Raw genomic sequence first — 27,295 nt, 5'->3', positions numbered from 1 at the left:
AACCATTCGTGCACAGTGATCACCACCCCTATTCAAAAGCTGGTTTCGTCATCTAGATATTCGTGATATACTTACAAACCACATTGCATATCCGTAATTAATATAATTATCAATATTGCAAAATATGGATTTGATGTTGGGAGGACATCCAGGAAGCACAAATCATCCCCACCAGGTGCATTTTACCTCAAATTTTAAACTGGATTCTAACTACACTATAAAACAGCAGCATTTTAACAAAACTAATTTATTAGTTAGGACATGTAGGNTATGCCCTTTTACATTTGCCCAATAATTTATGGCTAGTTGTTTTCTTCTAAGTTCTAGTGGCATCTCCCCCATTTCAACTTGTAAAGCTGATACTGGGGTTGTTTTCATTGCTCCACAACAAGTTCTTAAAGCCTGATATTGTATTCTATCTATTTCTTTTAGTAAACTATTAGAAGCTGAATTATATACAATACATCCGTAATCAATTAACTTCTGCAGGTCTGCTAATGAACCTTTGTTTGATTCAGGTGTGTTGAACCAGGGAAGGAAAGAAAACATGCAGGATACTGGCCCTGGAGTACTCACTTTGACATCCCTGAAGAAGGTATGTGGCAGTAAGCTTAGCTCAGGGGTGCCCAGTCGGTCCGCCAGAGCCGGCATCCTGCGTGTTTTAGTTTTCTCCCTGGTTTTACACACCTGCATCAAATGATGGCTTGTTAGAAGGCCTAAGCAGAACACTGACTTGATGAGGAGGTTGTTACAGCCACTAGGAAGAGAACTAAAACATGCAGAATGCCGGCCCTTGAGGACCGACTTTGGACACCCCTGGCTTGGCTACATGCAAAGATACACAAAATTGAATATGTCCTTTTGACCTTGTGCACAAAAAGATTTTACATTGAAACACAAAAGATAGTTATAAAACAAAGTGTTAAGCTGAAAAGCAACTAAACCCCTAAAATAAATGAATAAATCACACTGAGCAACATACTGGAGTTTCTCTGCTTTTATTCATAGAAAAACAAGCATTTAATAGAGGCGCTGTGGTTTTCCCATGGTGCTCTTAATGTACAGGGCACGCACGTTCTGCCAGTTCTTCTTCAGCAAAGACACCAAGAAGTTGACGGCCAAGTGGATGTTGTAGACAAGTTCGTCTTCAGTCATCTTCACGTGTCCGACAGCCACAGCCAGACAGAGCACCTAAAACACAGCCAGCGTTACTACAGAGTAATGGCATCCAACACGACTTTAAATGCTTCACCGAAGCTGCTAGAAGAGCTGACGGTACCTTCTTCATCTGGAACTTGATGGTGGATTTGACCTCGTCCACCTTTGTGTTCAGGTTCTCGTTGTGGGTGAGAAGGGAAGGGAACTTGCCAGCCTTGTTCAGCCCAGGACCCAAGATACGAGGAATCTGCTTGATCAGAGACTCAGAGGCCAGGAAGGCATCGTACTTCTTGGCTGCAGGAAGGGAGGGAGAAAAAAAAAACATCACTATGGAGTTTGAATCTGACTTCAAACTGATCAAGTTTGTCATTCAGCCGACTGAACCTACCGAGTTTCTTGACCAGCTTTTTGTTCTTGTTGAGCTTTTTGAGAGCTTCAATGTCCATGTGAGGAAGATCTGCAGCCTTGGCTTCATCGCAGTGCTGCTGGTCTCCCAGGACGCACACAGAGAACTTGGGCCTGGGGAGGGTCTTCAGCCTGCATGTCAACCACAGTGAACCACAGGATAAACCAAAACACAAGGACACTCAACGGCAGAAACACTGATTGGTCATCTTCCAATCTTCTGAAAGAAAGCATCCAACATTTATCTCTAAAATCATAGTCAAATAGATGCATCAAACATCACTTTTTTTTTTTTTTTTGCTCTACAGGAAACCAAAGTGCGATTATCTTTTAAACCATTCGTGCACAGTGATCACCACCCCTATTCAAAAGCTGGTTTCGTCATCTAGATATTCGTGATATACTTACAAACCACATTGCATATCCGTAATTAATATAATTATCAATATTGCAAAATATGGATTTGATGTTGGGAGGACATCCAGGAAGCACAAATCATCCCCACCAGGTGCATTTTACCTCAAATTTTAAACTGGATTCTAACTACACTATAAAACAGCAGCACTTTAACACAAAACTAATTTATTAGTTAGGACATGTAGGTAAAAGCATAAATAAAATAAAAAAAATAAAAACTGATGTGTGAACTGTGGCAATCCATGATCTGTCCCAGAATAATTCTGGGAGGGGATTTTTATTTCTTGTATTTCATTGCAATTGTAAAACAATACTTTGATCATAATTTTCTGTCAAAACATTTTTTGTGAATTGTTATCTTTGAACTAAATTCTGACAATCATTTATTAAAGGAATTCTAACATTGTTTGGGTAAAAAGATTGCTATTACAGCAAGAAATATTTGACTTGACGCCATAAATGTTCCGCTTTGTAGATCTACTTTTTTTTTTCTTTTGTAATGATCCGGACACATTTCTTTTAGTAAATGAGTTAGCGGTATGGATCGAGCTTCGGGGACAGATTGTGGAGTGACAAACTGCAAGGAAAAAGTGTCATTTCCAAGATTCACCTCCCTGATTTTTTTTTTCTGTAATAAAGAGAAAGTCTTACCCATACCACTGCAGTGGTTGGTGTCCTGCTGACCCTCATGGTAACAGTAACATGGTCGGCATGAGGGCGTGCAGCCACTCAAAGCCTCCCCTCATGTTTTAAGACCCAGGGTCGGGGTCCGTCTGCGTCGCGACACCAGCCGAAACTGAGTGGGCTCAGTCAGACTACCCAGCTACTTATCCATGCTTGTTCCTGTCCTGTCTGGGCTTTCAAGAATTTACCCTTTTGTTTTCCTCTTTTAGAAAAATGGCTAAATCTGACCTCAGACAGGGTTGGAAGCAAACAGGGAAAAGGTTGGGTGAAACAGTGAAGTGGCGAACCTGACAGTGCCGGAGAAACGCTTGTCCTTCTGAGGATCGTAGTTTTTAAGGCTGATCTGCAGCTCCACGCTCTCCACGAACCTAACAACAAATACATCGTTTTAAATTAGTCTCGTTTTAAAATCTATTTTGCAAAAGTACAAACTTTAACTTCAGAGGCATGCACTTACTTCCTTGGCTTGGTCACGGAGCCCTGCAGGACCTCCTTCACAGCTTCATACAACGTATCCCTGGAAACCTTACTGTACAAAAAAAAATAAAATAAAATAAAAACCCATAAAGTTCATGACTCCTCAGTTTGACCAAACACATTCCGACTCTAGAAAATTAGTTTGCCATTTCTTATATTTAAGATGAGCAGGTATGTCTGCAAAGATTTCAAAAGGTAACAACTTTTTTTCTGAACATTATGTTTTCACCATTAACAAATAATATCCCCTGGAAAAAAAGGCATTCAGATTGCATTCTTTTCAAAAGCAGATAATATAATTAGTAGAATTACACTTTAGTATGATGTTTGAGCAGGACAATCAACCATGTGCGCACTAATAAAATCTTTCAATTTCTTTCTGGGATTTGAGTACATTTTACGATTTAAAGTTTATGAGTGTAAGCAACCGGGCAAACCAACTCACTAATGCCCTTCTGTTTCATGTCCTATCAAGTGTTACCATTTAAATTGTGAAAATGTTTTCTACTGTAACAAGCCCGACTTTTAGGAATAATAATGGAACATTGTCAATTTAGTAATTAAACCTTTTCTAACTAGTGAAAAACGCAGCTAACATTTACCATAGAACAGATGTATGGCTTATTATTTGTAAAATGTATATTTTTGTGGTGGAGGGAGCAGCAAACATTAATTGTTGGGATGAAAACCCAGGTGTTAAAGTGAAAATAACGTGGTATATTATACTATCTGTACCAATAAATTCGGTAAGAGCTACTCGTGGGTCGCTGCAAAGCTATGACGCTAAAACTCTTAAAATGGCTTCAAAGTGCGGTAAAAATAAGATGAATATAATCTGAAATGAGCGATGAAACTATAAACCCCCAAAATCAGTGAAAAAATGCTCTAAACCATGCAGATGGATTTGGATGTTTGTTTAAAAAGCTGAGTGACGTTTCCTTCGGGTTCACCGGCTGGCGAACCGGTGGCATGTTAAAGATTTAGATTATTAGAAGAAAAAATACCGAACAAAAGCAAAACTTTCACACTTTAATAAGTTTGTAAAGCCCATACAACTAATTCGGCTGCACTAGTACACACGTATAATCACTGTTTAACGTATTAATTGGTTAAGTCATGCTAACCTCATTTTAGCGGCTTGTCCCCGACGTCGCGCTACGCTGAAAAAGGAAGTGCTGAAGGAAGTTACGCAAAATAAAGGCGCGCTACGTCATTCAGAGAGCGCTTTTTTAAACTAAACTTTATTCAGCCGGTACAATATAACACAGGCTTCACACATCCTATTTATTTAAAAACGCATCAGTAAATAGTTAATTATTGAATAATAAAGTTTAACATCATGTAATTTTATTTCTTCTAATTAATTTGATCGAGCCACCTGTAAAAAAATATGAGTATTGACATTTGAACACTGAAAATGGTGATAGATAGATAGATAGATAGATAGATGATAGATAGATAGATAGATAGATAGATAGAAACGTTGTTCCTTTTCTATACAGTTCAGTGAGGAAAAAATAGCTTTTTTAACCAACTTAAATGTTTTATGACTTAGAAATTTCAGATAAAGATATTATTAATGGTATTTTTTTTTAAATCTGTCCAAAACATTCTGGTGCTTTGAAGGAGGTGATTGCCTTCTAAACCTAAACATTGTTTGTAACATGAGCTAGACCGCGTGTCAAACTCGAGGCCCGTGGGCCAAGTCTGGCCCACTGTAGCCATCTATGTGGCCTTCTAGCCCCAGAAGGACACATAAAAACTAACTAAATCACAATAATTGTTTAATCAACCAACAAGAATTTCATCTGAATTCAAATTCTGGCAAAGCTGAACTTTAATACTGACTGTAAATATCCAGGTATTACTTGTTTTATCTATCAGTAAAAATTAGTTGATGTATTGGGATGTTTGCAGGGATCATACTTTAAAAATACAAAAGTAGGAAAAATAAATATCCACAATAATTTTTTTTAAACTTGAGAGGGAAACATTCTTCCCCTCTGTAGCTCTTTGGAAAAACCCTGCCCGATTATTTTTATAAGTAAAAGTAATTCAAATTAAATACTGCTTTCTGTTTGTACCTGCTCATGTGCACCTTCTTATGTCACTTTTGCATATATTAGTAAATACAGCAAGAAAACTTCCAGGCAATTCATGTCTAGTGATGGGTGAGTTGGAACATAATCTGACAATGTATGTTATCCTTTTGGAGTGGATTTATTTTGGTGGTTATTGGCATTAATAAAGTCAAATCTTGAGTCACGCGTCTGGGATTCGTTTCAAAGAAGCTTGAAGTGATTTCTTCAGGAATGTCTCATTCGAGTTCAGGCAGCTCGCCAGAGAGTGTTTCTGTGCAGCAGTCACCTGGAAAATATAGATTCATTCATTTACTAATACAGTGGATTACAAATACCACGTCATCAGTGTAATACAGGACGGGAGGCTTATAGACTTACGTGGCTGCTGTGTTTGGTGAGAACTGTTAACATCATTTTGGCAAATTTCACAGATTTGGTGAAGTGAGGTCCCTGGCTGATGAGCTGTTCTGTGAGCTGTGTGAAAACTTCTTCATTCAAGAGCAGCTGCAGAGCAAACACATTAAAAAACAACAACACATTAAAAATAATAATTACCATCAAATGAAAGCAGATATTTACATTCACTGTGTAAAAAATACGAACTCTTTCCTCCCACTGTCCAATTTTAAATCAGACAATAACCTGTCTTATTTTAGCTTAATTACTTAATTAGAATACAAAAATATTTTTATTGTTGAATAAATACTGAAAGTCTCATTTCTCTAGGGACAACCGTCGTTACTTTCTTCATATTTAAAGGCGTACATACATTTCCTAAGTATTTGGCAGAATATTTAGGAAATCAAACGTGTTGAGTCTCTTTCTACAAGTTTCTCGCAATAGTTTGCTGACATTTTTGACCATCCCACCTAATAAAACCGAGTCTCGGTGTGTATTTTTACATAGTGTATGTGAATATAAGGTCTATTATATGTCCACTGAGTACCTTGGAGTCAAGCAAGCTGTGGATGATGGAGAGAACTGCTTCACTCCAAGGAATCCTGAATGTCATTCTAAAAAAAAAAAAAATACATATATGAATAGATATCACATTCTACACACTGGATGCTTATTTACTATTTAAAAGTAGTTTTTATGTAATTTGTCTCACTGAAGCATCAGCAGTCTGTAGTGTGAATCCAGGCAGCTTTCTATAAGTCTGTTCAGCAGCTCCGTCTGAGGCGGCCCTGAAAACAACACAAAGTTCAAGCAGGAGCCGCTTATTTTGAGGCCAAACACCAACTAAAAAGGTCCTTGACCTGAAAGCTGGTATCAGCTCAGTTAATGTATATCCAAACCAGGATACCACCTGAAACACAGTCTACACTCAACTCTCTCCAAATGCCACCAGCCGCAGATCAGGTCACAAATATTTTGGCCATCACTGCTGTTTTTTTTTTTTCTTTTTTTGTTTGTTTGTTTTACGCTACAATTTCTAATTTTTTTCCCCCATTATTTCTTCTTTGTGAACATAAAACAAATAAGGCTTTCTTTCATTACAAGTACTTTTTACGCATAAATTAGACTGTGCTTTATTCAGTGCCAGAAAACTTATGGAAAATGTTTCTTTCATCAGTGCTAATGGTCAACGCATCTGCAGCCAAAACACTGGAGCAGATTTTTGTGCTAGCTCTCGCTGCATATCCATGTCAGCTCACTGAAATAAGCAGCACCACCAGTATCTCACCTATATTCCTGTCCTCCAGAACTGGTTCGATTACCGCACGGCACATCGGTCGCGGATAGCGGCTGCACAGTGAAGTTACCGCCGTTACCAAACACCTGGAGGCCGGCTCTGACAGGGACGAGACCTGAAAGACATACATGTAAAAAATAAATAAATTTAAGTTCCGAGTGCTGCAGAAACATCACATATACATCTACCTGGCACGTCCAGGGATTTACCTTCTGCAGCAGGATGCTCCTAATGAGGGATGCTGCCGTACTGTAGCTCAGATCAGGAGAGAGGGACAAAATGCTGTTGCACAGCTTAGGCAGGGTGTGTTCAGGTAAGATGGGAAAGTTCAGTGTCTCACACAACACCTCCACCTAAGAAGAACAAATAATCATCTGAAGGCCCTTCAGCCTTAAAAAGGTGTTTATACAGTTATGAATGTAGCAAGTAAATAAAAGAAAGAATGTTAAAATTGATCATTTAGTTTATTACACCTCACACACACTTGGTGCTTTGGCAATGTTATATTGACTCCATTTGTGAACAGAACAACTGAGATGAATAAAATCTGCAAAAATATATGAAAAAAAAAAAAGAAATCTTTCTGGACTTACTTGGGTTGGGTTGCATTCGTTTAACACTTTGAACACATCTGTGGCGCTCTGGTCCCACTGAAAGAGAAACGACACAAAATACTTACATCTGCACCAAAGTTCACATCAACTCCATGAGGGAGAAAACATTGTTCTTACCTCAGCCTGACTTTCCAGTAATTCTTTCATGTGAAGAACAGAGCCCTGAGTGGGCAGAAAAACAGGCAAGTGAATTTGATTTGGCCTGGTTTCTTTAAATAGATCGTGAATATCATTTTAAAAATGCATCGAGTTTACAGAATGAAAAAACTGAATAAAAATGTCAAGCCTCCCTCTCCTCACAGAGTTTACCCTGATGTGTTCAGGTAGACCATCATGCGGTCGGTCTGCAGGCGTTTCAGCAGCACTTGCAGACCCTCCTTGCGTGTCCATCCTCACTCCTTCGTCTTCTGCATCTACTGGCTCATCAACGTGCATGTTGTCCATCTTCAACCTTTTACTCTCCTGCACTGCTTCCTCTCCATCTGCATCCACGTGCGCATCAAAACTGGCCCGTCTTTTCCGCTGTGTCCCATGCTCGAGCAAATCACGTCCGCAATAGGATTCGGATTCCTCTGTTTGACTGTTGAAGCATTCGGCCCAACCTCCAGCCTCACTAGAACCTCCCAAATTCTCCGGTAGCTGCTTCAGTTTCTGCCTGCATTGTTCAGAGTACAGAGGATCCTTGAAGTTCATCTCCAGTTTCCTCTCCAGCAGTCTGCCCAGAGCTCTCACCCAGGGGCTTGGACTGGAGTCCTGAGCAAGACATCTGAGCAGCAGCAGGACGGTGGGCCCAGGAAAAGCAGAGTTCACCAAGTAGAGGAAGATCAGTAGGTTTTGTTTAAACACTGGTGGAAACAGGCAGACGAGCGGTTTGCTAGAAAAGTTTTTAAAAGCGGAAATAGAAAATATACGTGAATTACTAGAGAAGTAGAGTTTAAGAGTTGTTTTAATCACGGTTGCAAAATCTAAGGAAAACATTTCTTGCACAAGTATCACGGTGTTACTTGTGATTAACCCACATGCAACCTTTTCTTTGAGTTAGGCCATTAGTTCTCTGTATATTTATAATACTTTATTAAAACAAAACAAGGATACAAGTTGTGCAAGGATTGCAGCTCTAAATCTCGTTTCAAAACTGCAACTTGTCGAAGGTTAGTTTTCATTGATTCTTGAATTTAGCACATGGTTCTGCATACATTGTACTGCAAAAGCATTCACAATCCTTAAAACATTTCCATCTGTCGGAATACAACCTCTTCTGCAGCTTACTTCTCACTTTCAACGAAACTTTTAATGTTTTTTAAAGATTTTTAATTCGGGTATTTTGTTTTTTCTCCCATAGGATTTTCTTTTTAAATTTTCCCAAACAAGATAACACCAATAGTAGAATGAAGATCTATTTTTAGGCCTGGTGTTCTTGGCATTATTTTCCTGCAAATTTCCTATTGCAGACGGAAGTTTTTTTTGTTTGTTTTCCCCCCCAAAAGGTCAGGTATATAACGGAGATTCGTATTTATGTGTGGCTCTAAACGAGTTTAATTTAGCCGGACTAAGGGGAAAAGTGGCTCCTTGTAATTTTAAAGATATAATATCCCTGATATAGGTCAAAATAAAGCAGAAAAATATTTCACTGCGATTAGAGCTCTAGTCTTTTGGAATATTTCTACCAGCAACTTATAGATTTACTTTTTTTTTTTTAGACAACTTGGACAGGGATCGTCTGAAATAAAGTCTGGCTTCAGCTTCCTCAAAAACCTGCACAAATGTCATGTTGTGCAGCAACACCAGCAGGACTGACATGAAAACAAAGCAGACATTTTGTTAGATGCATGTAAGAAATATTTAATCTTTGAGTTTGTAGGGAGCAGTGCCGTGTACTTACACTGAAAGTGTCAGCGCTTCAGCTGATGAGGTAATTTCGTCTCTGCAAAGCGTTAGTATGAAGTTAGTTAGGGTAGACTCTGAGTTAGCCCGCTGCTGTCTCTGGAAGACAGTCAGGGCGGCTTTAGCCCCGGAAACTCCGGACATCAATGTAGTGAGCAGCAGCCTGGACTGTCCGTCAAACCGGCCCAGCAGCGTACTGGTGTCCACACAGGCAGTAGATTGAATAGATAATCCCTGTCCACAGAAATGCCGTCTCCCCGCCATGAGAACTCAAACCATTTGTTTACATATTTGACTGTAAAGTTACACAGCGCCATCTACCGTCCTGGAGTAGAATTCTCTCATTACAATTTTCCCCTTCATTAGCAATTACAGGTTGAAACATTCCTCCACTTCTGAGTAACTGGATGGTATTTCAAAGTAAACCATTTATCTTTAATTATTGGTACTGATAAAGAACAAGGCACAAGGCATTTTCAGTGAGACAGGTGATAATTTTTTATTTTTAGTGTACATTCTTTTTAAAAGTAATAAAAGCCAAACATGTTATATTCTTGCCAAAAACTAGGAAACGACAATTAAGTCTTGAGGTTGGCCCCACAATTGAAGATGTATATTGGCACATTTTTTACTTTGACAATTAAAACCCAACCACACAATGTTTTAAAAGATCAAGATTGCCTTCAGTGAGTGGAACAAATTTAAATTGAGCAATCAAATATGGGGAGAGGTTAAGGAAGAAAGGCTGAGGTTAGGGAAGGGGGGAGGGCTGAACAATCACATTAATCATAGCTTTGAGAGGGTAAACAAAAAAAAGAAATAAAAAAATCCTCAAACAAACCAATGTCAACAAGATCAAGGGAAAAAAAAACTTAAGATGCTTTCAATTTTCCTTAGACCCACATCAGACTACATGTGCAAACACCAGTACAATTATTGCTGACATCCACCCCCCCTTTTGTTTCAAAATCCTAAATAACTTGGCTTCTGTGATCAAGTCAACAGTCACAGATTCAGAGCCCTCATACCCAATTCTGATAGAAGGCTACTCCAAAGCTGGCTTAGTACAGACTACAACAGAGACGGTGGTCAAAGGTGGATTGACTCTGTATTTTAGACTACCAAGAAAAACATAATGCTTAAAACCCGTAATCTTCAGTTAGGCAAAAGAGAAGTTCTTCATCCGCTTCTTCACCACCAAGAAGGCTCATGCTTATGAAAAAACCAAGCAGATCAGTAAAACTGTCATCCTCTTCCTCCGAGAGGTACTGTGAGGAGGCAAAGAAGGAACATAAATACACCACCTTGGAAAGTACCTAAAGAATATTAAAGCACTGCGCTCTTACTGAAAACACTGGACTGTTAGAATCTGCCACATGCCGATAGAGACACTCCTTTTTGAAGGGACAGCATCCATATCTGTCGTAGAAGCAGCATCTCTTCTTACTGGAAAGAAACACAACACATTAATCTATTAGACTGATCAGTTACCGTTTCCATTGACTAAAAAAAATAAATAAAGCTCAATAAAGCTCAGCTTTTACCATCTGCACTTTCAACTCACTACAAACGAAGGCCAGGTATAATACACAGGTACTTTGTGTTTCCAAATGCATCTGTATTTAAGACCATTAAAGTATTAGACATACTACTAGTATGTCCAATAAATGTCCCATTTTCAAACATTTAAAATACAGCTATGGTACCTAGTATCCATTCTTAAATCCGTCTGGAGAAATACCATCAAGAAGGTAAAAAGAAAATAAGGTACAACAGGCTCATTGTAAGGGTTTATAGGCAGCAACTGAGACAACTATAAACTTAAATACATTGCAGACACTTAAAGCTGATCAAAAAGTTGCATTACAGTTGTGTAAACTGGTGAATTATTTTGAGTGCAATCAAAACAGCATCTTACCCAAATTTTTTCTTGAAAGCACTAATTACATTTTCCTTCTCTTGACCTTCCACCCAGTATTTATTTGGCACATAAAAAGCAGACCTGACTCGACACTGAGGACAAGCCCTGCAAATACATAGAGGTCAAAACACTTGTGAAGGCAACTTTAATGAGCCGTCTTAGCAAAGACCTACCTTACGACGTCAAGTCCGATGTCTTTTGTTTTCCTCCAGGTCGCGATGCAGTCTAAACAGAAGGGATGATTGCAGTTTGGCAAAATCCCAAAGACCCGGTCTCTCTGATTCTCCTTTTCATAGACTTTGTCCATACAGATCCCACAGACCACATTTTTGCTCTGCAGGAAAGCCAAAGTTTCTTCACTTTTTTCATTGTAAGCTGCTGAAGCTCCATCTTCATGCGTCTCAGATTTAGAGGCTCTCTAAATGCACAAACAGAAAATAGTCACCACCAATTGAGCCTTTTTTTTTTTTAGATTCGTGGTATAGAGAAGGATCCCCATCTACAACTAAGCCATCAAATCCAATACCAACCTCATATCTTCCCTCCCATGCACTTGCTTGAGCAATATCTGAACTTGGGGCCGACTCCAAATAATTTTCTGCCAAAAGAAATTAGGGAACAGTATTAAAATGTTAACTAATGACTCAGTTACTTGTATAAACCTCCTGTACCTTGTGACAGCTCCTCCAAAACATATTCTGGCAGATGCCCAGTTTCTTGCTGAAGATTGAAGGGATAAATTGCCGACTGTGATCCACTGCATCTCTGCCTGGATGAGAGATTAACGCGCCAAAGAGTTGGTTCTGACCCTCTTCTTTCAGAGTAGTGGGGCATACCGGAGGGGGAGGCTACAGGCACTGAACCCCTTCTACCTGGAAACACTGGTCCAACTTGAGGCAGAAGGACATGAAAGAACCTAGTGGCGGGAATAAATGAGCTTCACAGTCCTTTAAAAGTTCAGACAAAATAAAAACGTACAAATTCCAACTTGTGTGCGAGTACGTCGGCTGGGGGTTACCTGCACCGTTCACCATACCAGCAGCCACCTTTCTGAAAGTACCGACAAATCTGGGATGCAGGTATAGGGGTGAACTCATGTCTGTACTTGCATCGTCGGCCAAATCTGCAAGAGCCATTTATGAAGCGCCTGTGCAAAAAAACAAAAAAATAATTATTAATGTAGCAGCAATTTACAGTTGGAGGAACTAAGATGTAATGCAAATGTGTGATCAATTTATAAACTCATGCATTTAAGACCACAAGTTATAAATACATGAGTTAGCTACATAAAAAAAAAAAAATTACAAATAAAGTTGCCGCAGCAATGTCCAAATATGATTGTTTATCAGAACTGATTCATTTCCTAGTCCCAAAGTAAACAGAAACGGCTTTTTCTATTTTCACCTACCGGCTACATAAACTACTGCAGCAAGACACAAAAGAGGTTTGGATTCAATGTCCCTTGCGTCCCATTCATTGATTCATGATGTGCAGATGTTTTTCCTTGAAATCTCCTCAGTTTTATAGATTAATTTCTTACTATGCATTTTATCTTTTTACCATATATGCAGTTAATTTATCACACTATGCCTGTGGTCACCTCTGTGACATTACCCAGGTCAAGTACAAAAACTTAATTTGTAGAACATCTACAAACGGGCTCCAGAAACTGAAAGGTGTGTTGTGCATCTCAATTTACAGTAACTGGTGTAGATGTCATTCCGCTTCCTGCTCGGATGACAGGATCATTGACAGAGCAACATGTTTATTTGAATGAAAAGAGGAAATCTGAGACAATCAGAATGATTTTAAAGCCAGGAACAGATTGTTGTTCTTCTGGTTAAGCCAAAAATATATTCATGATATTTGCTTCCAATAGAATCTACAAAAAAAAAAAAATAAATAAAAATACTGGAGAACATTTTATGAAATTTAAGTGTCCACTAAATTAGACTAAACAAGCATTTGTGGCCATCATGTAAATTTGAAGTCAAAACAATCACTTTTCAGTGAATGTGAATCTTTCAGTTTTACCCTTCAGGGGTCGCCACAGTGAATCACGAGTCTATATTTAGTCCCATCCTCTCATCAACCAACTTAATGATCTCTTTCAACACGTCAATAAATCTCCTTTTTGGGCTTCCTCTGAGCCTTCTGTCCGGAGACCAAAACCTTCAGATATAGTCAGAAAAAAGCTTACCCAAACTCTCAGTCTGGCCTCCATCTCCAAAACATTTAATATGAGCCGTCCCTCCTGATGTACCCAGTCATGACTCCATCAAAAAGGAAAACGTAGTCCTAAAAATACTTTTAAATACTAAAACCTGCTCCCCATCAACAGCCATGTAGCGTTTTGATATTCATTTTCGTTCCAGAAAGTCGTCGTTTAGGATTATGTTTTAATTAGCGCACAGTTTTAAACCAACGTACCCACAAAATTTGATTAATTAACCCAATTAAGTATTTGATCTCGTTTTAAACCTAAACATTCGATGCTTGCACGGACAGAATATCGGTGTCATGGAAACAATAACGGCCAGCAAAGATAAAAAAATTTAACGGTTTGATAAATATATATATACATTGTCTCAACGTAAGGACAAGGTAGCAAGAAACATGCGCAGTTTAACAATTCAAACAGCTTTTATTGTCACTCAGTTTTGAACTGAATGTGAGGTAAAAGTTGTCCAAGTATGGCTAGCTTACCGTAGTACTGACAGTGTGAAAATACAGCCACTTCTAAAATGCAAATTAGCCCTTCATATTTTTTTTGTCCATTGTGTGATTTCATCCGCTTACCTACAAATGTTTCCACTACGAACCGAGTCCATCCTGTCAACGCGTTTTTCTGCCTCCTTTTTTTTTTTTTGAGCAAGCCGCCAACCGAGACACCCTCCTTCTTTCCTCTCTAAATAGCTAACAGCTGTTTTTCCCCACTAATTACCATGGCAACCGACCAATGGGAACTTGAACTGGGCGGTTCTACGTAATGTGCGCAACACTTCATTGGCCAATGCATGTGTCAGTCATAACAGTTCCTAACGGCATAAAGCACATGCACCGTTAAAAACGAGAGAAAAATCAGTGTTTTCATTTCTATTTTATATGTGAGAAATCACTAAACTAAAAAGTGAATATAGGTTATACATGTTACAATAGGAAAATATTTCAAGTTCTACTACATGCTTCTGCAAACAAATTATTCAACCCATCATTTACAGAGGTAGCTTTTTTTTTGTTTACACTTTTTGGTGTAATTTCTTGCTTTATCAGATGTCTGCGGTAAATGGATTTTCTTATTAGAAACCAGTAATCAAAAGACAACTCCAAAAAAAGAGCAAATATATATTATATTTTTATTTTAAAATGTGCCTGTTTTTTTTTTGTTTGTTTGTTTTTTGTGGTCAAAAAACAACAAAAAAAACTTTTAAAATTCCCAAAACAGGCATCTAAATGTGTGACTGCTGCAGTGATTTTCGGAGGTGCTGTATCTTACAACTTACAGGTATTGTTCCACATAGCTTATCACCACAAGCAAACAGGAATGGACACGAATATATGAAAAGAAACTATGTATAAAATTTTGAAGGGTTTGGATGAGAATACGTGTTTAAAAAACAACTAACTGTTTGAGCCACATTCATCCCTATAGGTAATGACGTCACGCAGTGACGCATATTTCTCGCACATGTTAAGATGCGGAAGGTGAGGAAAATGAGCATTTAAAAAAAAATATTTCGCTATCTTAAATATAACAAAAACGTACATCTTTTTTTGACCACAACAATAGCAAAAATTAGTTGTACTGAATAATTCGCATTTTAAAACAAAAATCAAATAACTCCTCATTCCTCCCCCCTTCCCATTACTGTTTTCTGGTGAGAAAATCCAGTTACCATGACATGCACCGACCCAGCCAACATCCTTTGCTTTGCATAGCACACTTGACGTGAGCCAATGATACACAATTTTGCAAGGTGCATTAATAATAGGGATTAAGGCAAAAATAAATGTCAAAGATTCGATAAGACAGTGAAATATTCATACATTTGGAGGTAGATGGGGATAAAGACAAAAGCACAAGAGACTACTGAAAGGTGAATTGCGTAAATCAGAACTGGCAGGAGAAAGTCAAAACTGTTAAGCTGCAACATAAATCAGACACAAAAGTGAACAGTACGTTTGGGTTGTGTATATCTTGAACACAAAAGTTCAGAAGCTGTGTTAGACTTTCAATTATGATAGAATCTGCCAGTCACAATATAATGGTTCTGTATGCTGGTTTCCTATAAAGTCCTCCTGCACCATGGAATTCAACACGTTCATGTTCAAGAAAAGCTTGTTGGTTTGCATTATGATATATTTGGTAAAACCTAATCTAAACAGGTAGGCATGGATAAACAAATATACTTAAATCCATGAAATGGCATAACTCATAATTTGCTCTAACAGTATCGTCAACAAACACAAATAATTTGTAACATAATCACAGAGAAATGCACCAACAAAACCGGAGAATGGCAAGTTCAGGTTCCCGCACGAATGAAAGAAAGCTTGCTGTCCCTCGTACTTTTGCAAGTCACATGTTTATAGTGTCAGCTAAGTTGAACTATTTTCACTTGGGTCAACGGCTTTTAAGACAAAACCTAGATGAGTTGGATTTCACATTTATTGACAAACAGAAATGTTATTGCACAGACACTAAGAGAGCTCTACACTGCTGGAGCCAGCCCCAGTTTGTGTTCTTCAAACCAAATGGCAAGGTGGAAGGGTTAACGACGACGATGATGATGATGATGATGGTGATGATGTTGTAAACAAATACCAATTTGTGCATCTTCGGTTGTAATACAATTCTGAAAATAATTACAATCACTCTTTCTAAAAAGAAAAAAAAAAGAACCCTGATCTCCCTCTTCCATTTCAACTGTACCACTGGCGTAGGAACATGAAATGTTTTCCCTTTGCAGCGGAACGCAAAGCACGGATGAGCGAGGAGAAGTTCTCTCTCACTCTCTCTCGCGTTGTCTAAACACTGCTCTGGGGTCAGCTTTGCTATGAGGATGAAACAGGAGCAGCCTCTTTAAGAAAACATATCACTCTTCCTGTTAGGTGGCCGTTGTGGGAAACTAAGGCGTTTTGCAACAAATGATTCCAGATGCTCATCGTGCGGTGAGAGCAACGCTGACACTGTGGGATCTTTCCTGATTGTGATAGCCCTAGCAAAGTGAATTTGCTTCATCTGTGAGTTCAAATCCATGCCAACGTATGGAAAACAGTGCTTTCACTGAATGCAGTGTGTTATTATATAACCGAACGATTCTGTTTGTAACAGTATTGCTTCAAAAATCAGTCTGTGCTGGAGATTTCTCTAATACATGTCTTTGTAGATCTCCTGTAGTAGAGGGTGGAGCGAGGTCTCCGACTCAGTCTTTTTGATCTTTTGGACGAGCTGAGCGTTCTCCGTGACCAACTGGCGAAGGTCGGCCATCTTCTGAAGCAGCTTGGGGAAGAGGTAGAGAGAGTCAGAGTGGTTGGCTTGGAGGTGGAGGTCCAGGGCCTGGAGGATGCTGTCCTGACTTTGCTCCACCTGCTTCACGTTCATCAGCCCGGGACGATCTAGGGGAACAGGAAGATATTTTACAGTAATCGACAACCCAAGACTATCACCGTGATACAGATAAAGCAGAGATTACGTGACATTAAAACCTAATTCGGAGAGCAGAAGTTGAACGTTTTGACTCGCGTGCATCTGCTTCTCTTTGGCTGCACAAACTACAAAATGCTCAATCCTGCATGAATTTTGGTGCAAGTCACACCATGAGATTCTTTAATTTTTGTAGATATTTCTGTCGGTGTGAAAGAAATCAATTTAGACTCCCATCTGAGCAGCTTTTAGTTCAGGATTCAGTTTATGCGGGCACAGCTGGTATGGGTCGTGAAGTCTTAGCAAACCAAGCATGAGTCAATTTTCCAGACTCCAATTTTTATCATATTTTCTGGACATTTAAGAACAAATAACTAACTTTGAACTTGGCTGAAAAGTGTCTTATGGTTCTTCAAGTAATGAAGCAACAAAATTAATCCGAACTGCAATATAGGACTGTTTCACTGTTTTTATCACATCTGGACTAACTTGCAGCAGTTCTCTGTTACAAAATACTGGACTTGGAAAAAAAAATTAGAAATGGAAGATCCTAAAGTAAATACAGGTTATGTTTAGCAATGTTTGTGAACTCAGTAAATAAAAACTGTTTAGAGAAATTCCAGAGAAACAGTTGAACTTCAGTTATTTTAACACCAACCAGGGAAGTGAAATTGCCCTTTTATTTGCTTTCTGAATGAGTCATCAATCTGTAAAATATCTGAATCGAGCCTGTATGTGGCAAATCAAATATAAAATCATGTCAATACAATACAAGAAAACCTTCTGCTCTTACTCGGCATTAACAGACTTCTGCCATTCAAACAATTTTCCAGCATCAATTTTTTTAGTATTTATCTGGATTCTTAGTATTTATCTCCAGACATCTGAAGACAGCAAATCAACACTGTTTAACGTTTCAATGTCACTCGCAGACATCAACTTTGTCTTCATAAATTAATTGTCAAGTTCAATTCACATTTTTATGAGTTAGTTTGATTGAAGGTTGTAATATACACACACTTATCAAATTAATATCTTTGTTGAGTATTATTAATAAACTTTTCATTCGACCAAGAAGTCTGTTTATAATAAGAAAATTATATTAGAGAAGGTATCTTTTAAAGCAAAATAAATTTAATAATATAACCTCATTATAAATTATATACTGACATCATATTGCATGAAGATATTGCATGTTAAAAATTATTATACCCTCCCGCCCCCGTCTCATATTGCCCTCATTCTGTTCCTTTTAAGACTGAAATGATCTGAAGAAGAAAATAAGTGAGTGGAAGGCGTATCCGTATCAGAGAAAACATAAGCCTCAAATCTTTAACCTTACACCGCTTTAGTCATGCTTGAACCGTCTTCGTTTGAATTTTGAAGACAGCATCGCCACCTGCTTGTGCAACATATATTACTGCATTTCTGAATGTCCGGATGTATTAAAATTATCTAGAGTAGCATAGCTGAAAGAATAGTCTGAAAAATCCATGGCAATCTGGCGTAGAAAAGTGATCCTGGACCATCATTTACTAATATTTACGTATGCCATATCAGCACAAAGTCGAGCTGCAATGTTAACATCATGAGGGTTTCAACAGTTTTGTCTTCCTGTACAGACATATTTTATACATCCTGTCTGATGGAACATAACTGCTTTCGTATGTTTTTTTTTGTTTTTTGTTTTTTTTACCAGAAATAGGGTGGATTCAGGATGCAGAAATTGTGTTGATCTAGTCAAATGCTGTGTCAGCCATTTTAGATTTTTTTTATTTCTTTTCACACTCGTGCCAGAAACTCCTTTCCAAGACGCTTCATTTTTATACAGCGGCAGAAACGTCAAAATCTGAACTGTTGTTGCATTTATTCCTACAGGAATCGAGAGATCCAATGGGCAAATCTGTCCAGACCAGACACAGAGAAACGATGCCAACGCTTCTGAGAGGAAGCGTGGAAGTGGTTTAGGTCATTCAGCGTGGATGTCACAGTTAAAAAACACACACTGAGGCTCTTTGTTGACTTTATAAAAAACAGCTGCCTTACTCAACAACGTTGACGGCTTGCCACCAAAGGGAGACAGAGCAGGGACCACAGCGAAGTGGGGCAAAGTCAAGAGTTTAGGACTGTTTAAAACTTGTACAAATGCCAACATCCTGGCCGAGAACCTTAGTACTGCAGTAAGAACTGGTGTTTTAATCAAAAACAATGTTGGGGCCCACTCAAACTCTTGAAAGAGATGCTAATACTGGCTGGGATTGAAGAGGACATTTTAGAAGAATTTTAAACATTTTAAATGTTACAACAAGCTTTTTATCCAAGCAAATGCATATTTGAGTGGACTTCGGGGGCGTTTGAAGTGCGAAGAAACAATGTTGTTAGCATTCATCGTCAGGCTTACACCAGCCAGCCCGCAACCAGACACCAAGAACACGGCCTTGTAGAAGTATTTACATGCCTTGAACTTTTCCACGCCTTGAACTTTTCCACATTTTCCCACAAAAACAATCTCAGTTTTATTGTCTTGCTTGCGTTTTTTTTTTTTTTTTGTGCTGCGGCAACACAAAGTAGGGTCTAACTGTAGAAGAAAAAAAGAAAGAAAAAAAACAACACGGCTTTAATTTTTTTTATAAATAAAAAAATCTGAATATTCTGTAATGCAAATGTATTCAGCCCCTTTACTTCGATGCACATAAATAAAATCCAAACCCTTTCTTTCAGAAGTGTGTTAATTAGTAAGCAGAGTTCTCCTGGGTGTTGTGTAACCTCGGTAGGAACTCAGCTGCTCTGTGGATGCTTCTGAGGTTTGTTAGAGAACAAAAACCATCATGAAAACCAAGGAATGCAGGAGATGGGTCAGGAAATAACCTGCAGAGGTCGGTAATAAAACAAAATCTGGCGCACTGGACACCTAAGGAAGCACGGTTAAATTAATGAGATGAATGTGACAGAACTGCAACCCTACCAGATGTGGCTGTAAGCCTAGATTGGCAGATGGGAGCACAATGCTTCTGTCCAGGAGAAATCCTACTCTACTTTGTGTTGATATGAAGCACAAACCATTAATGAAATAAACTGGATGTTTGGTTTTGACAAGCACCAAAAAGAGAACCAAAATTATTGACTGTGGTTGGTCAGACTCTTTAAAGTCAGACCAAAGGCAGACATGGGTGGAAATATGTGTTAATTTTTTCTTTGAAAATTAAGGTGTTTAAAAAAAGAAAAAAAAAGAAAAAGAAAATAAGAAAACACTACCTGCACCACACATCAGTTATTTACACTTCACCCACAAACTCTCCATCTCACCTCCGCAGAGAATAATGGCAGCAACAAACAGGGCCAGGTCGCTGTCATCCAACTCCAGAGCATTGAACTTGACAGCAAACTCAAACTTTGGCTCCATGATCTCACTGAAGGGCTTCCGTAAGCTGCGCAGAAACTCCCTCGTCACAAAGCCTTTCCCGTTGGCCACCAAAAGCCCATCCTTGTTCATGAGCGACGGCAGCATGGCGAAAATAGCCTCGTGAACACCGTATTTGAGCAGCGTCACCTGCAGAGAGCAACGCACGGGTGTCCATTTGTGCCTTCTGCACGTCCGAAAACAAGCCTGCCCGTCGTTTCGCCATGAGGCGAGGAGACGGCGACTCACCTGGTCGTTGAGGAAGAGGTCCACAAACCCTGGAATGCACTTGGCAAACTCGGTGAGCTCTCGCACAGTCTCCACCGTGGTGCACTGACAGCGGTAGAACACGTGAACTCCGATCTCCTTGGTCAGCGGTGCGCCGGGAACCAGCTGGCTCCACACCAACCCGCTTTCTGCTTTCCAGAGCGTGTCCACGTCGTAGATCACAAATGGCTGCCGTGGACGAAAACGACGTCAGAAACCACCTCTAACAAATACCAGCTTAGAGAGTACGATAAATTCAAGAATCACTCTCTGAGTCTTTTCTTTTTCAAATGAAACCTACCCAACACTGTTGACCATTTTTCATTTGAGCATTTTATATTATGCATGCACCTCTGTGCACTGACATTTATAACTAAAAAAAAGAATATGAATTTTTCTCAATCCTTCCATCCATTATCTGGGGTCAGGTGGCAGGGGCAGCAGCCTAGGCGGAGAAACAGAGACTTCCCTCTGCCCAGCCACTCATGCCAGCTCCTCCTGCGTGTCCTTGGTCTCAGGATTCCCACATTTTCCAAGCCAAATTTCACACCTGACTTCAATTTGTACAAATGAATGGGCAGAACAAAACCTGGAATTACAAATATTTTCTTTCTACAAACTCATTCAAGGCTGGAAAACACTTAGATCGAATTCCATGCTTTTCCAGGCTTTGTAGAAACCATTTATGGCAACTATGAGGCCTATAAAGTATTTGGATAACCTCAAATGTTAGGGTTTTTATAGCAAATGTTGACACGAAAAGTAAATAATGCTGACCTCATTTAAACAATTTACATGTCAGCCAATGGCAGAAATGTGCACCATCCTTTTAATTTGAGTAAAATCAACTTCAGAAGCAACAGTTTCAACTCTCAGTGCCGAGGACAGACAAAGTCTGACGAAAGTTTCAGCTGCGGCTGAATTTAATGCGTTTTTCCGGCTAAAACCAAAACGTACTGCAGTGCTGCTGGTTTTGCCCGTCAAGATGTTGCGGGCCCTCTTCTTGGTCATACTGAGGTTCTTCAGGTAGGCTGTGTTCACTTGTTTGGCCAACGTCTTCAGGTCGGAGCCGCCCGGTTTGCTGAGGTTCAGCTCCTCTGCGAGCAAACCCGCCACCAGCTTCTTCCTCTCCGCCTCAGGCATGCGTCCGTATCGGATCGCTGGGGAAACGCGCATGCATGGATATCACAATTACAAATCAGTTAAAGTCGGGTTTCATTTGACAAAATGCCATGTTAAAGCTGCAGTATGTAACTTTTATAAAAAAAAATATATGGTTTTTACATAAAAAAAAAAAAATCATCATTATGATGTGACAGTATAGTATGACAGCTAATTTGAGAGAAAAATCAAGTTAATCTGCCTTCTTCCAGAGTCCACAATAACCAATCAGAGCCAGGAATTGGGTCTTAGCGCCGTCAATCACTCTCATGCTCACGCCTCGCCCCCTCCTTGCGCTCTCAGCTGATTCACCACAACTTAGCCTGACACGAATGCTAAGGCTAGTTAGCAAGTACATTTAGCAGCATGTACACAAGTTTGACTGACAGCGCCAACACCCTCCTCTTGGCTCTGATTGGTTATTTTTGGTGCATTTCTTCAAACAGCAATAGCAACTCAGGGAGGAGATCGATCTTTTCACAAATCATTTGTCTCATATTAAACTGTCACGACGTGGTGAGAGTTTTAACAAATATGTAAAAAAAAAAAAATAAAAATAAAAAAAACATGTTCTTGTAACACACTGCAGCTTTAAATGTTCTACGTGTTCGATGAATAAAATTGTTGTTTAGCTTTAAATGCGAGAGCTCTTCCCCTCTCACCATCATGGGACATTCCCAAAGACAGGCACTTCTGGAAGCGACAATATTGGCACTTGTTGCGATTCTTCTTCTGAATCTTGCAAGAACGCTCACAGCGCTCGTATTCCAGTTTCATCCGCACGGTCCGCCGGAAAAAGCCCTGAATCGGAGACAATGCAACCGGCTTAACAACTACAACTTTCTGTGCACACACACACACAAAGAAAACATTGTTGCCGATATTTGTAAGCCCGCAATGTCTCCTGTTGAGAATGCTAAACTGTTACCTTGCAGCCTTCGCAGGCGTGTACTCCGTAATGGAAACCAGACGCCTTGTCCCCACAGACCTTGCACTCCACGCTGATCCCAGAAGCCGCGTTGTCTTCTCTGCCCAGACGAAGCTGCTCCGACAGCGACGGCGAAGACGTTTGGGAGAGATCTGCCGTTTTTAAAAGAGCAGAAATGTTATAGCTCGTGAATTGTGTCCTTTTCGCCGCCTCCTTTCCGTGTTTTCACCTGTGTAGCTTGATGATGCGCTGTTGTCTTTGCTGTGGCTGCTGTCCTGATTTTCACCGTCCTTCTGTTTCTTCCTCTGTTCCCCTTTCGTGCCCCGGGAAGGAAGCGCCTCCCCCTTCTCCTCCTTGTCCTCCTCGTCTTCACTCTCCCTGGTCTTCACATCTCTGAGATCTGTCGTCTCCGACGCGCCGGCGGCCCCGCAGCTGTCCGAGCCTGCCGACTCCTCCTCCGGAGGCGTCCACCTGACGGCCGCCTTGTCCTGAGGAGACTTGGCCTCGCAGTAGCCATTCACCCTGCTGTGCTGCTCTGGGTCCGTTTGCTGAAACCCGTCCATGGTTCCTGTCGAAGCTGAACTCAGCGGCTCATCTCATGTCACGTAGCCATCACAGCTTGACGTTCTAAAAACAAAGTTATTTTTCAGTATAAAAATAGCCGCATGTATGTTTCATGTGGACTATATGCAGAGCAAGAATGTACAGCTGCCAACATTTAAGCGGCTCCACATGCCTGCGTATCAACTAGCTGTCGATGTAATGTCCAGGATGTGAGGGGTTAACAGTCTGATTTTAAGCATGTCAAAACATGCAGCAGACCCAAAACAGTGCTCTTAATTTCTGTTTTGTGTATAAATATGCAGGTAAAAGCACTGTAAGCAATTTTAGACTCACATTATCTTGGTAAGCTATCTGAAAAACGCTTTGAGTGATCTTGTAATCCCTCGTTATGTATTTAGGGCTGTCTCTTTATCGCTACTGTTTGTTTTTTTAAGAACTCCAGATGCTGATGGACATGTTGTGAGATTACATCCAGATCTGCAGAACATTTAAAACACAAAGCAAGGTCTTCACCATATTAAATGCAGCTTGAAATAACTAAATGACAGCGCGAGTGTAAACCGTGTCGGGGCCTCGTTGCTAGTTTCAGAGATACATCCAAGAGTTAAAAAAAAAACAGAAGCTATGGTTTCAGAACTGTTACAGGTTTCCATCATGCAGCTCTCGGGGTTAAAAGATGGCAGGAAAAAAAATTGGGGTGACCACAGATATCTGGCTATGAATCTCTCTCCCACCTACTACTGCAGACAACTGAAAGAACGCACCCACAATTCAGAAAGGGAAATATTTCAAGCATTTATTTTAGTTAGGAAAAACATAAATTTAGTTTCTCAAAAAAAAATATAAAATGAGGCTAATGTGTTTGTTTAAATACCTAAATATTATATATTCTAATGCAGTGTGGTATGAATGTGATTACTTTGTAGCAATGATTTTAGTTTTAAGACAGTCCAGATTTAATAGCCCCCTGTTTGTCTGCATTGTTGGATTTTAGCGACTCATCTTAGTCTTAACAAAATTCCAGTTTTTGACCAATCAAGCACAGTGATAACATGGATATATTGGTATTTTTGAAAGTGTGGGCAGATGCTAAAAAAAAAAAAACAGAAAAGAAAAGAAAAAGAAATCAGTGTTTTAATAAATCTTTTCAGATGAGGAAGTGCTCTGATTTCAGAAAGAGGACCAGCCCCAGCAGGTGACATGGCTCCTCAAATCATTACTGGCTGTGGAAACTTCAAGCCTGGATAATCGTCTCTCTGATTCACTCAGGGTTCACGATTTCCTATAACAAAAGACACTAATGACATCGTCTCTGGTTCAGGAGAGGTTAAGCAACAGGAATAAGACAACATGTCTGCGAAGTAATAGCCGGACTTTAGATGTATAAATCCCAAAGGATCAGCAAACCACCCAGTTTCTGCTTGCATCCTGAACATGTCTCCTTTTCCTCCTCTGTCTCAAAGCTTGCTCTCTCTGCTGCGGCATGGCAACATCTGTATTATTGTTTGCCTCAGCTGCTTGGCAGGGTGCACAGTGTGTCTTTGAGCTGCTTTAAGGGGAAAGGGTGCATGCACTATGTACACACTGCGCTGCACTTATGGGCTGGAGGAACAGAGGAGCTTTAAGGGGAGGGAGGTAGTATTTTTACCCCCCGATCCCCCTAGCGGATGAAACCAATCAGTGTCCGTAGCTTTTTGAGCCGTGATTGAAAAACACATCGTTTATCAGAAGTCAACAGACAAAGCGGATACACTGAGGGTCAATGACATACAAAGGCCAGACTGTGGTTTCTGTCAGGTTTCCAGAAATTAAACACCGGGAGTGTGGAGGGTGGTCCGAGCAGACAACCTGTCACACTGGTTCTCGGAAGTATTTGCTAACTTACTGAGCACTGAGTCACAACCACGACTGTAATCGGATACAGGCGACTGAGAAATAATGAAAAATAGGATAGACGCGCCTAGCCAGGTTTAAAATGTCCAACAACAAACCACATTACACTCAGAACTAGTCTCAGTTTGCTTCTATTAGCCATCTCAGCTAGTTAGCTCCTAACCTTGATATTGACTGAGTACTATTAGCTAGCTGTTAGCAGTTAGCTCACATTCCGCTGCGGTAGACAGCATTTTCTGGCTACCGTGTTGGCTTACCTTCCCCACTGTAGCGCCGCTGGTTCTGGGGATGTTCCCGCTCCGAGAGTCAGCTTAAAGTAAACCAGCAGGGAGAGCAGTGCGGTCCTCGGATCGATCGGCTGTTGACAAGTTGTTTGAAGGCTAATAAACAAGAGCTAATGTCAGACAGCTAACTAACATAAACTTAAGACAGAGTAGGGCCTTCGTGTTGCAGCTGGGAGGATAAAGTGTAAACATGAGGGAAAAAAAGTGTTTACTACTATATCCTGTGCAAATAAGTAAAGTTAAGTGGTAATCCCTCCCTTCTTCCCCCTCTCTCTCGCTGTGTGTCGTTCATAGCTTTCCTTTGCCCTGCTTCACTCCTCCTCCTACTCCTGTCACATGTCAGGGCACACAAACACACCACACCGAATCAGCCAAACACTGAACTGAACAACTCAGATCCCTTCACGGAATAAATTAGATCATAAAATCAGATAAGAAAAACCAATCAAGACAAACATAACAAAAAAATATCTGACAGGAAATATGGGGAACACAATAAGCCATTTATTTCACTGATTTCTGTTTGAATTTTACCGAGCATCATATAAAAAACCCCAGAAAAGCAGATGGATAACTTTACAATTTAATTTTATATGTGACATACAGAACCAGTTAAATGCATCCCCCTTAAAAAAAAAAAAAGGCTTTTCTGTTTGGGTTAAGTTTTTTTTTTTTTAAGCTCACTTTCAGAAACACACTGAGAAAGGAGATAAATGTGAACAGTTTTATTGCAAAATGAAGAAAAATAATTACAGGAACAGAATCCTTTTAACTGCAATCTGTCTAAGATCCATGAAGAGAGCGCGTTTTAATTAGTGAAATGTCATCTAGATGGATTATGATGAGGTCAAAACGACCAGGCCGGAGGCAGCACTGAGGGAGTTGGGTCCTGATGACCAGGAATGTCACCGTGGTATCTGTTAAAGCGTGAGATGGGTGTACAGACCCAAACAGATGAAATCTAGGCAGAGAAGCTCAAACAGGAAAACGTACTCAAGATGAATACTTGGAGTCTCTCTTTAGAAGGTAAATCAATAATCTTCTGAAGCTGGAGCAAACGCAGAAAGGATTCAAAGAATGCTAATTCATAGAACAAGAGAGTAGATTTAATACATCTTACTCACCACCTTGCAGTGAGGGTCCAGTCCTCCCAGTTCCTTTATACTGGTTGCCTGATGAGCTGCTGAGTCACAGGTGTAGGAGAAGAGTAAACTGGGCAAGAGGAGGCCAGACAGAGACCCTGCCAACATGCCCTTGGTAACTCTTGGGGAGCTACAGAGATCCACACCTTAGGAAATTCTGTTGATCGAACAATCATAAGTCCTGTACTCAAAAAAAAAAAAAATTCTGTAACGGTATGTGGAACAAAGAGTGTGGGAAGTGCTGTTTAAAGTTTGCAACATGCCAAATCGGTGACAAAACAAAGATGTGGAAAAACATGTTCTGATCAGATGAGTATGTGAATTGGATAATTAACAGTGGATATCACCCTGAGTTCACCATGCTCATGTCACGCTATGGAGAGGCTTTTGTTTGTCTCATTTGTTTTGGTGCATTTTTGAATCATCCTTGACATTTGCAAAATAGTAATTGCATTTCTCAAAACAATTTGTACAAACAGCAAAGCGCTATGCAAAAGTCGGTCTCTTTCTCAAAAGCCTCAGTTCATCTCTGAGACATAAGTATATGTGTCAGTGAACATGCCAGTGCATCAGTATGACATGTCCGTGTGTCATTGTGTTTGACAGTCAAATTGCTTAGTCATGTTGGATGCTCTGTTGTAAAGGATTGCCAAAGTTTTTATTACGAGTACT

At 39.9% G+C, this 27,295-nt stretch overlaps 4 protein-coding genes across 4 annotated transcripts; all 4 read right to left on the bottom strand.

The window, feature by feature from the left end:
- Positions 1–982: 982 nt before the first annotated feature.
- LOC103141192 (60S ribosomal protein L10a-like) lies at positions 983–4,370 on the bottom strand. The gene is made up of 6 exons (XM_007556713.2): positions 4,266–4,370; positions 3,122–3,193; positions 2,952–3,032; positions 1,547–1,695; positions 1,280–1,452; positions 983–1,191 (listed from the first exon to the last, which is right to left on the bottom strand). The coding sequence occupies exons 1-6, from the start codon at positions 4,268–4,270 to the stop codon at positions 1,021–1,023; spliced, it is 651 nt and encodes a 216-aa protein (XP_007556775.1). The 5' UTR covers positions 4,271–4,370; the 3' UTR covers positions 983–1,020.
- A 972-nt stretch (positions 4,371–5,342) lies between these two features.
- fance (FA complementation group E) lies at positions 5,343–9,750 on the bottom strand. Its single transcript, XM_007556712.2, has 10 exons — positions 9,415–9,750; positions 7,842–8,406; positions 7,650–7,694; positions 7,512–7,568; positions 7,128–7,271; positions 6,910–7,033; positions 6,334–6,409; positions 6,169–6,235; positions 5,601–5,726; positions 5,343–5,508 (listed from the first exon to the last, which is right to left on the bottom strand). The coding sequence occupies exons 1-10, from the start codon at positions 9,678–9,680 to the stop codon at positions 5,404–5,406; spliced, it is 1,575 nt and encodes a 524-aa protein (XP_007556774.1). The 5' UTR covers positions 9,681–9,750; the 3' UTR covers positions 5,343–5,403.
- Positions 9,751–9,889: 139 nt separating this feature from the next.
- Positions 9,890–14,276, bottom strand: mkrn4 (makorin, ring finger protein, 4). The gene is made up of 8 exons (XM_007556710.2): positions 14,137–14,276; positions 12,356–12,484; positions 12,009–12,253; positions 11,868–11,935; positions 11,511–11,755; positions 11,335–11,442; positions 10,763–10,862; positions 9,890–10,684 (listed from the first exon to the last, which is right to left on the bottom strand). Exons 1-8 carry the CDS (start codon positions 14,166–14,168, stop codon positions 10,556–10,558), a joined length of 1,056 nt encoding a protein of 351 aa, XP_007556772.1. The 5' UTR covers positions 14,169–14,276; the 3' UTR covers positions 9,890–10,555.
- Positions 14,277–14,422: 146 nt separating this feature from the next.
- ppardb (peroxisome proliferator-activated receptor delta b) lies at positions 14,423–25,835 on the bottom strand. Its single transcript, XM_007556709.2, has 8 exons — positions 25,455–25,835; positions 22,970–23,367; positions 22,741–22,892; positions 22,475–22,613; positions 21,609–21,811; positions 20,634–20,840; positions 20,291–20,534; positions 14,423–16,956 (listed from the first exon to the last, which is right to left on the bottom strand). The coding sequence occupies exons 2-8, from the start codon at positions 23,301–23,303 to the stop codon at positions 16,709–16,711; spliced, it is 1,527 nt and encodes a 508-aa protein (XP_007556771.1). The 5' UTR covers positions 23,304–23,367; positions 25,455–25,835; the 3' UTR covers positions 14,423–16,708.
- Positions 25,836–27,295: the final 1,460 nt, after the last annotated feature.

This window comes from Poecilia formosa, unplaced genomic scaffold, assembly GCF_000485575.1.
Source record: "Poecilia formosa unplaced genomic scaffold, Poecilia_formosa-5.1.2 Scaffold80, whole genome shotgun sequence".
Taxonomy (NCBI): domain Eukaryota; kingdom Metazoa; phylum Chordata; class Actinopteri; order Cyprinodontiformes; family Poeciliidae; genus Poecilia; species Poecilia formosa.
Note: the sequence above shows the minus strand (reverse complement) of the source record. Positions and strands in the feature narration are given on the sequence as shown.